Consider the following 10,999-nt stretch of genomic DNA (forward strand, 5'->3'; position numbering starts at 1 on the left):
CAATGAATTCTTCGAAAACTTTGAAAAAAAAGAAATAGTTCGTTGAGACATTTTGCAGCCCTGGTTTTGGAGATGCCAAAAGATTTTAAAATTGACAAAACTGTTTCAAAATGGTTCAATCGAATGTAAAAATGTATTGATCATCATGGAGAATAGTTTGGAAAACAATAAAACCATTTTTCCTAATTGACTGCAGCCCTCGTATATAAATCTCATGTCACTATGTTCGTAAACGATAAACTCTGAAACGGTCCAACTGATTTCAATCAATTTGTGAATGTGTATGATTGGTTCCCGGTTAAAAGATATGACAGTTTAGTATCCAATAGATGGTGCTATTATCATGATGCAATATTATTTTTAAGTTTTTCAACGAAATTTTTTTTGTTCAATTTTTTCATATTTCTCATCCAAAAAAAATACATTCAATCACATTCAAATTTTAGGTTTACTACAGCCCGTGATCCTCAGTATTTTTTAATACGATTTGTTTAGTGGAAGAAATACTTGTTTATATTTGTTCATTTATTTAATATTTAACCTTTACTTTAAGACCTTAAAAATTATTTCAGCATTATTAAATCAGACTTAATTGGATTATTGAAATAATACCCAAGTAGTTAAATGATTCTATTATAGATTTTATTTGCTATATATTTAAAAAGAGACAAGCTCAACAAGTCTTTTATCATACCTGACTTGCTGTGTGTTGCAAAAACTTGGATAATTGGTAATAGTGATGAGAAAGCTTTGAAAGCATTAAAGAGGAAAAGTGTTTGGAAGATCTATAGTTCTCTGTGCGTTGGCAATGAGTATCGAATTAGATGAAACAATGAGCTGAATGAGCTGCACCGCCACTTCGACATAGTCATCCACATAAAAATTCAGCGATTTTTGCTGGTCTGCTTATGTTGTGGAATTGGAAGAAAATTTTCCGGCTAAAAAGGTGTTTGATTCGGTACATGCTGATGGGAAACGCGCTAAAAACATCCGCATTTTCGATGGAAAGACTAGTTGATCAAGGATATGTAGGCATTCAGCACTACCAACTGGCGATCACAAGCCACTGATTTTTGGAAATATCTCTTACGATAACAGCGCACTTGGATAATGTTTTCACACGACTGTGCAGTATAAATACAATTTTTCAGGAATTTAGATAAAAAATAAAAAATATTATAAAATCTAAACAAAGAGAGGCAGTGCTTTTAATTCTGAAATCAGTTTTTATTTGTCTGATATTTCAATTACTTTTTACGAAAAATTCCGAAAAAAAAATTGTTTACTTCACCAAATTATTGTTTATTTTAAAATCCACAATTAAGTACGTATTTTATATTTTATTCACATATTTTTAACAATAATCCTAACGCATAGCAACCACAGTTTCTTCACTTAAATTTATTAGCTTTGCAATTATTTTATAGCAATTTCTTGTGCTTTTTATGTTTTGGGATTTTTTGTTAACAAAAATGTCCATCAATCTTCTAAGACAGAAATTGGATAGGTGTGTCTAAGAGTATTTACTTCATTGCTCATCAGGAAATTCATTTAAAATTAAAAAACAAACTTAATTTTAATAGTTTCATAAAAATAAATCACATAATCATCGCAAAATTAACAACTTCTACTGAAAGTGAATTTACGAATATTACAAAACAAAAAATGTTAAAACGTCATCAACTTGCCTTCAAATTTAGAGAATCTAAGCCAGATTAAACTTCAAAAGGTTATTCACTTTCCGGCTTCATAAAAAACAAAACGAAAACAATAGATCAGAGACGTATCTTTATTAGATCAACGGCAACAGGTGATAATAAGCTTAACAAATAAAATTAGACTAAAAAAGATTTAAAAATTTATTTTAATTGTAAATAAATGCTTTCAAAATTTTAAGAAAATTGACAATCGGTCAAGCAGACTATTCGGGTCTCTAAAATGGCATATTAAAATTTCTTTTATTAATTAATATTGGTGTTGGTGTTAATATACACTTGTACAATAAATATAAATATATTAACAATTTTTACTTTGGACACAAATTTTTTGTATATTTGTACCACCCACGTCATCTATTTTTATATAGGAGGTATATTTTGTGGGTACATCTGTTTGACCACGGCTCATTTGAATGACTATTATTTTTTTGTGACCAGGCAATCTCATAGTAAAGGGTTATAGTAAAGGGTTATCAATTTTGTAGTCCTTACTTGACAGCAATGTCTCAATAAAATATTTTAAGCCAAACTTATCTATGGCATCATATGTTTAATTTAAGGTTTATCATTTAACAAAATGGATCGTTTAACAATCATAGAACATGTTAAAATTGTGAAAACGTTCTACTAAAAAGGCGATTCTGTATTATGGGGAGATTATAATCGACATAATCATCCATTTAAACTCAATAAAAGCGCTATGATGTGGAAAGATTTAAAGAAAATGGATTTAATGAATATGCTACAGACTTCGATTATGTCTGACATCAAATTTCATGCTTGGTCAAAAATGTTGCCTCTGCCGGCTTATCTAAGGTTACATCAAGTCATATTTGAAATATGAATTTTTATTTCCAATCTTATAGAATTTAACCAATACAAGAAATAATATGAGGAAATGAGTTTTTTGATTAATCATTTGCCTACACAAATGTTAATACGTTTAATTCGCAAATTCTCGACTATACACAAATGAACATCCATCGAGATATGATTAATTGAGGTTTGATTGGTTTATTTAATTTACAAATTCTCGACGGTTTACAAATGAATACCTATTGAGTTATACCCGATCTATTCCCAACTATAAGCCGACAAGATATAGAGAATTACTTATAAGGGATGCAATCAATACTCTAAGATGCCCCATAAAGAAAATTTAGATAATGTTATATGTCACAACTAATGGCAAGATCCCAATAACGTATTGAAATAGAAATTTGATCGAAATATTAATCATAACAGTGTTTTATCTAATTTTAGTTTTGGAATCATGAAATGAAAGACCGTGATTTACCATTTGCTAATTGAAAGGGGTGTTAAAACAATCTCTCTCGATTAATTTGTATTATCTACGTTATTTCTATTAGTGTTTACGTACCTATATTTGTTATCTGCGATTACAGATAAATATTACTATTTTGTAAACCGTATTCCATATAAGTTCTTCAATTGTGAATTAAATGATATATCAATATATGAATCTTGCAGAGCAATAAATCATTATAATAGAGTGACTAATTTTACAGACTTGTTGTAAAACATGAATATTAGTAGCCAGTAACTGCATGCATGCTGAGTAGCGACGGGTGGATGTCCTTATAACTGAACTGTTTAGATGTTTTTACTAAATATTAATTTCAGTGTATAAAGCACTGTTTTCACTGAAAGTTTCTTAAAAAATGTTCAATGAGAAATACAATTTAGATTTTAAACACTTATATGAAACCATTTGAGAAATTAACAAAGAAGATATACCAATTTTCGCAGGTAATTAAAAATTCAGAGACAGAGCTTGCACCTTGTGTGCTACCCACAATCCATTTTGTAGAAAAATTTTGTTCATCTATGATTCGTGAAAACTCTTGATGCTTAGAGAGCTTGTTCCCGATTTCATTTCGATGGATTGGGGTGTATGAAATTTTATTAATTACTTATTTATGATTTCAATTTGTAATTAAATTTTGTTTCTGACCATGCGTTTGCGCATTTGCGTGTAAATATAGATTAAATTAAGATTTTCATATAAATACTTTCACTGACGTACAATTACAATTTAGTATTAAATAAGATATTAAGCGGTTAAATAATATTTTAAAATACGCGGTAAGAAAAATGTTTGCACAACAGACAATGCAATCATTTGTAAGTGCTAAAATGATATCGAGATTTAACGAAATTAAAATTAATAAAATATACAAAAGAGTTCTCCCAAAGTGAAATATTATAGTGTGAAATATCTAAGTATCTGTGCGTTTTACAACTATTTTCAGATAACAAAAACTGTATTAATTCTGATCCTGGTTGCTGGTGTTTCTGCTGAACCAGAACCATTGAGAGCTCAAAGGAGATTTTTCGGACTTGGCAATTGGTTAACCGTTGCAAGTGTACTCGGACTTGGGCATAATTTGGGTCATGCTCATGGAGGAGGTTATGGACCTGTTTATGGACATCGCTATGGCATGATGCCTAATGGTTATAACGGTGGTTATTCTAACATGAATCCTGTCGGTATGGGAAATGGATATCCCACCATGCCCCCAAATGGTTTTGGTAATGGTCTTTATCCTATTGCCTTTGGAGGTTATGCCAATCAATACGGTAGTCCTTTCAGTCAATCGTTTGATTATAGTGGTTTCTATCATGTTTTTTTTTCCAGGCTATGTACCTGTATTTTTTGGTTAAAATAGACGTAAAAACATTGTTTATTGTATATTTATTTTATAAATCGTTTTTGTGTGTTTAAGTAAAAACATTTTGGTAATAAATTAATTGTGAACCCTTTCCACTATTGTGATTAAAAGATTTGTTTTTTAAAATGTATATTGAACTAATGAAATTGACGTCATAATACGCAGAATCATATATATTCAATACTAACCGATTCAGCTATATTCGCCTGCATATGTATCTTTCCGTTTAAATGCAAAGGGAATGGTAATGGAAGGTAATGTAATGATATTTTAAAGAGATATTTTTTGTGAATTCAGGCAAACTAAGTCGGTCTACGGCTAATATTATTGATTACATTATATATAATTATAAAGCGTTTATATAATTTTGTAACAAAATAAAATTTTTATATAAATTGTAATAATATGTAAATAAATCTTAAATAATTGATTTATAAAATAAGTACTGTAGCTTATGTTAAGCAAAGTTAACTGAAAACTACTTCCAGTTTTATTATGTGTTTTTAGGTTTCATTATACAATATTATTTTAAAATATATTAATATCAAATAATATTTAATAATATTATGTTAATTTTTATTAATTAAAAATAATGTTAGCTAGATCTATGTTACCTAATTACCTAATTCTTGTAGTTTTAGTCTATAAATATCTAGTATTAAAAACCGCCTTATAAGAAACGTCAATAACATATCGGTTAGAAAGACCAAGGATGACATCAAAGATGACAGCTCGGAAAAACCCATATATTTTTTAAAAAATTCTTACCATCAAACAATTACATTTAGAATTTCACTACAATCTGACGTTCAATTTAGAAGTTACAGTGTTTTAAGTGACACTACTTTTGTTAGTGGCAGCAACCGATGAAAGTCTTTCAAAATTACCAAAATCGCAACATTCGGCTGTTAAGATTGTGGCATCCGTGTTTTGGAATGTACAAAATATTTATAATATTTGGATTAATATTCATCGATAAAAAAAAGGAAAATCTATCAAAAGTTATTAGTACATTTGGGGACGAGGCCCCGAAAAATCGACAACAAATGGAGAAGAAAAAAGTACTATTTCATTAAACCATTGCACCGTTCCGTATCCACTCTAAGATACAAGCCCATATTTTATGAAATCTTAGAGAAGTTTGAGAAATTATAGAAACGCTGGAATGATTGTATATGTATGTTTTTAAAGGAAACTATGTATATTGATAAATAAAGTGGAATTTTCTCACAACACTGTGTTTTCATAACTTGCATTATTAGTATATGGTGGCCTACTAGGATTTCAAATGAAAACCTTTCGCGTTGTACCAATGAGAAATCAATAGAGTAAGAAATTTCAGAACGAAAATACAGATGGTTAGGTCATGCAGAGAGAAAACCAACGGATGTGGTTACTCATGCTGTCATGAAATGGAATCCCCAAGAAGTGATAAAATAAGGTCAATCGAAAACTACTTAGGGTAGGACAATAGCGAATGAAACGCAGAAAACTTTTAGAAAGCTACGTTTTTCTGCTAGAAACAGGGACGAATGAATAGACCAAGTTCAAGATTTATTTCGTAAATGGAGAACATGTCAAAATAATAATAATATGTCCTATCAATTATTTTTATACAGTTTATACTCCATAACACAAATGCGTATAAAATGTTTAACAATCCTCCTCGATTTGTAGTTCATGTGATTCACCATCGAATAAAAACTTTAATGTGACTAAAACTTGGCACGCAGATCTGATCACATAATTTAAATGACTTTTCTCGATGCTATTCAAGGCACGTTCTGACTACAATTTTATTACTTTTGTTCCTCTTCACGCTACAGCTTAAGACTCTCTTCAAGATGTTGCTAATTTAACACATAGGCTAACATTACTATTAACATATATGTGAAAAATAAACAAAAATGTTTGGCATTACAAGTAGCGAAAAGCTACAAACAACACGAGTACATTATATGCTAACCGGAGCCCATTGTATAGAAAAATTGCTGGGTTTTTTGTCTGTTTATGGTTCATAAGAGCGCGAAGCCAGGCTTAGTGCTTAGTGAGTTTGCTCTTGATTTCGATTATGATGGTCATTTCCGTGCGCTTGGGAGAGTCCAAAATTTCGTCATTAACTTGTTTTTAGTTTTTGTTCTACAATTAAGTTCGGTTTTCGACGATGCGTTTGCGCACTTGCGTGCAAATTGAAGCTTACGAGCAAGACCCGCTCACTAAGTCGAGATTGCGTTTTCATATAAATACTTTGACTGTCGTACAATTGCAATTTAGTATTATATACGAAACCTGACGGTTAAATAAGATTTCAGAACAAGCACTAAAAATTACATACAAGAAAATGCGACAATTTGTAAGTAGTGCGAAAGGATATCGAATTAAATTTTAATGAATTTAAAATGAATTGAATGTGTTGAGAATCCCTTTAATGTGAAAAATCATAGTGTAAAATATTTGTGTATTTTAAAATATTTATAGGTGACAAAAATTGCATTACTTCTGGCATTGATTGCTTGTGCGTACACTGCACCGGCACCAGCTCCAGTTAAGGCTGAAGGCAGATCTTTCGGCTTACTTGGCGGCGGTTTAGGCATTTCTGCTGGCTTCGGACTTGGTGCTGGCTATGGCTTAGGCTACGGTGGTGGCGGTTACGGTAGTGGCGGTTACGGTGGTGGCTATGGAGGCGGTTATGGTGGTGGTTATGGAGGCGGTTATGGTGGCGGTTATGGCAGCGGTTATGGCGGCGGTTATGGTGGTGGTTATCCCGGATTATATCCTGGTGGTTATGGCGGTGGTTTCTATCCTGGTGGCTATGGAGGATATGGTAATCAATACGGTGGTCATTACAGTCAGTCATCACATCAAAGTGGTCATTATGGTGGTTTTAATTCTGGATATGGACCTGGTTTCTTTGGTTAAAATGAACTGAATTGTATTATTTGTGTGTTAGAGTACGAATTTTTTTTATAAGCTTATTTTGTGTGTGATTTGTAAAAGTGTGAAATAAAATTTTTTAATATAAATATTTATATTATCATTTTAATTATAAATTTTGTGTACAGATATTTTTATTGCAACTATGTGTCTTTACATATAAATTTTTAAATGTCAAAACTAAACAACAAATCAATCTTAAACATCAGATATAAATCATTGTGGAGGATTATAGCTATTTGCTTGCAGTGATTAATGCAATAGCTGCTAACAAAGTTAATCACTAAACTTGAATATTTGCCCTTCACTACATCAATTTTTAAGGTCATCATCGCATTTAGAATTAAAAACAACTCAGTTTTACTTTGAAGTACATGCAACTCTTAGCAACAGTCAAGATATTTGCACAATAATTTCCTATAGGCTCAAATCCAGTTTACATGCTAAACGCATGAAGTATTAAATTTCGATACCTTGAAGCTTTACACATGCTAAGGAATATAAACCAAAAGTCCTTCAAAACAAAACTAGGAACATTAACTTCAGATCATTAAAGCATTATAATTTTTTTTATATGTTTTAAATGAACGTTAAATAAATGGATCATTAAAGTTTGAAATGAAAGGAAAATATTTGTAACTTTTCAAAATAATTTAAAAAAATAGGAATATATATATATATTTAAGATATAATACTTAACAAAATATTAGTATATAATATCTTCCCAAATATATCAAGTAACATAAATACTTAAAACTTTTGTTCTAGGCCTTTAATCAATGTTTCAAATAACCAAAAAAATTATTAGTTAGTAAACTTTAAGCTATTGAAATACAGTAGAATAAGAATAAAAGAAAGAATAAAATACTTTTTCAAATTTTATTTACTATAAACCTTTCTAGTTTTGGCGTTCCCGAATAAAATTTGATACTAGAGTCATCAATTTCCACAAATTCTAGTTTCATATTTTCTATTCTTTAAGTAAATCAATAATTTCATATTATTACAATTTTCAAAGCCAATAACATAAGTATATGCAATAGTATTATAGTTATTAGATAGTATTGTGCTCCAGTGGACGACTATATCAAACGTCACCGTAAATTCAAAGATAAAATATTCATAAATTAAATGAAGCTCAATTATAATATATTTAAAAAAATAACAACCTCTCCGATTGTTTTTATATTTAAAATTGAATACGATTCAATACTTATCAATTGAAAACCTTTTATTTTAGACATTTTGACAAAACTTGTGAAAATATATTTTTTATTTTCTTTTTATTTTTATTTTAAATTAAGTTTTGATTTAACCTTTTTATATTTTCTCTTAATTGGTCCTTTTAGCCCTGACTATTATTAACTGCTATTTACATATTTGAGCTAAATTGAGCACTACTTTCGGAAGGAATGAGTAAGATCCATGCTAACTACAGGGTCATGGGCTCATTAAAATTGTGTCTTTTTGGCTCTTACGAAAATGCATGTTATGCAGAGTATCACAAAAATTGTAATAATTTGCTTTTAAAAGACACAAATATTGACTTTTATTACTGAATAACACTACTTTGTCTAAGTGACGACGCACAGATAGCCTCGGCTCTCATGACCAAATTTGAACCGACATATTGTTTCTCATATTCTTTCTCTCTCTCACTCTCACTCATAATTTTATAATTTGTATTAAAAACAACAACAATTTTGCTCATGATAATTGACAATTTTGCTCTATGACACTTTACATAACATGGCCCTAAACGAGTTTACTACATAATTCATATAAACTCAATATAGTACGTCAATATATAGTCAATATAGTAATTTAAGTCTTCGTTGATCCTTTTCCTTGATTTAATTGTAATGAGTTTTAATAAAGACGGTAGAAGGTAAAATCTTAGTCTCATACCAGATCATTAAATTAATGCATTAACTCTTAAAAATAAAATTTCGTTTTTAATTTTGTTATATATTAAATACAATATACTTAAGGTATATAATTGCTTTCTAATTTTTATTTTCAAAAAAATTGTTTCAATCCATTATATATAGCTATATAAGTTTTTATATATTTATAAATCCACTATCTGCTACGCAGATATTTGAATGTTCCTATAAAGAACAATATTACTTTCCATTTATTTGATCACGAAGCACATCTGCTAAAAGTCATAAACAATTTAATGGTAGGTTCAATAAAGATTAGTTAATATTATTTTTAATTCCTCATAATAATTAAAAAATTATCTCACTATTGCATTGTATTACAAAAAATTTATTTGAAATAAAATAAACACAAATTAAATTAAAATAAACACAAATTAAATTAAAATAAATTAAATTGAATTAAATTAAATTAAAGTAAATTAAATTAAATTAAAGTAAATTAAATTAAATTAAATTAAGTTAAATAAAACTAAACAAAATAAGTTAAGTGAGATAGTAGTTTAGAAATAATTTAATTTATATTATTGATTTAAAATTAAAATAAAATAAATTAAATTAAATCTTAGAGGGGTTTTCGAATAACAAAGAAAGAAATAAAGGACAAACACAAAAATTTATTTTTTAATTTTATTGAAGTTTGGCTGACCATACAACGCTGTTTCGAGTATTGCCAAGTACTCTTCATCAGTGGTCTTTGGAATAATCGAATTTATTTAATTGTTTATAGTCCGATAATAATTGATGGACTGCAAGTGCCAAGCTTAGAACTCGTGCCTGTCAAATTAAGAAGCGATGACTAACGTGTTTTTAATCCCAAGAAGGCAAGGCTCACAATTTTCAATGCGTCTAAGCTGGCACTTAGCAGTCCAAAACAAATTATATACGGACTATAAACTAGTTAAATAAAAATTCGATTATTTTCCAAAGACCACGATAAGATACTTGGAATACTCGAACAGCCGTTGTAGGTCAGCCAACTTCAATAAAATTAAAAAATAAATTTTTGTGTTTGTCCTTTATTTCTTTCTTTGTTATTCGAAAACCCCTCTAAAATTTAATAAAGCTTCTTTGTCACTATACAAAGAAAGTCTAGCTTTACAGCAACACTAATACTTTATTCAAAAATTAAATTAAATCTAAATAAATTAAACTAAATTATTTTAAATTAAATTAAACTAAATTACAGTAAATTAATTTAAATTAAATTAAATTAAATTAAATTAAATTAAATTAAATTAAATTAAATTAAATCAAATTAAATTAATTGAGATAACGTATGTACGCACAGCACTATGATACATATCATAGTTCTGAAATGATCGGAAGTGTGTGAATTATTTATATATATACATACATGTTAAACATGTAAATATATATAATTTGTAAACAAATTATAACTCTAGTCACATTGGTCTCTAAATTCAAGATCGGCATTTAAAATTTTGTGCAAAATTTTTTAATATTTGCTTTGCATTGATACTGAAAATTAATAAATCACTTTAAAGTTGATTGTTAGCAGCTTATTAAGTTAAAAACAAGTATATATTGTACAATGGAATATTGAAACTGTCAGGAAAACGACTGCAATGTAAAGTTCAGATAAATTCAAAAGTTTTTTTTTTTTTAATTTGGATTCAAGTGCTGACCAAAATATATCTGAGTGAGATGTGTTTTTTTTCATATAAATTGCTTCATAAAGCATTAATGG

The 10,999-nt window shown here is 28.8% G+C and overlaps 2 protein-coding genes across 2 annotated transcripts; both read left to right on the forward strand.

Annotated features, from left to right (window-relative positions):
* Nucleotides 1-3,833: 3,833 nt before the first annotated feature.
* Nucleotides 3,834-4,403, forward strand: LOC119675780 (keratin-associated protein 21-1-like). The gene is made up of 3 exons (XM_038086989.1): nucleotides 3,834-3,863; nucleotides 3,992-4,319; nucleotides 4,378-4,403. The coding sequence occupies exons 1-3, from the start codon at nucleotides 3,834-3,836 to the stop codon at nucleotides 4,401-4,403; spliced, it is 384 nt and encodes a 127-aa protein (XP_037942917.1).
* A 2,275-nt stretch (nucleotides 4,404-6,678) lies between these two features.
* On the forward strand, nucleotides 6,679-7,434 carry LOC119685864 (pupal cuticle protein Edg-91-like). Its single transcript, XM_038100261.1, has 2 exons — nucleotides 6,679-6,764; nucleotides 6,890-7,434. Exons 1-2 carry the CDS (start codon nucleotides 6,753-6,755, stop codon nucleotides 7,328-7,330), a joined length of 453 nt encoding a protein of 150 aa, XP_037956189.1. The 5' UTR covers nucleotides 6,679-6,752; the 3' UTR covers nucleotides 7,331-7,434.
* The last annotated feature ends 3,565 nt before the right edge of the window (nucleotides 7,435-10,999 follow it).

Source organism: Teleopsis dalmanni, chromosome 2, assembly GCF_002237135.1.
Source record: "Teleopsis dalmanni isolate 2A chromosome 2, ASM223713v2, whole genome shotgun sequence".
Lineage (NCBI taxonomy): Eukaryota > Metazoa > Arthropoda > Insecta > Diptera > Diopsidae > Teleopsis > Teleopsis dalmanni.

Excerpts from the sequence above, each read along its gene's own strand:
- LOC119675780 (XM_038086989.1), top strand. The coding sequence starts at position 3,834 with ATGTTTGCACAACAGACAATGCAATCATTT. Across the intron at positions 3,864-3,991 it reads AACAGACAATGCAATCATTT|ATAACAAAAACTGTATTAAT; the intron begins GTAAGTGCTAAA and ends AACTATTTTCAG. Across the intron at positions 4,320-4,377 it reads AGGTTATGCCAATCAATACG|GCTATGTACCTGTATTTTTT; the intron begins GTAGTCCTTTCA and ends TTTTTTTTCCAG.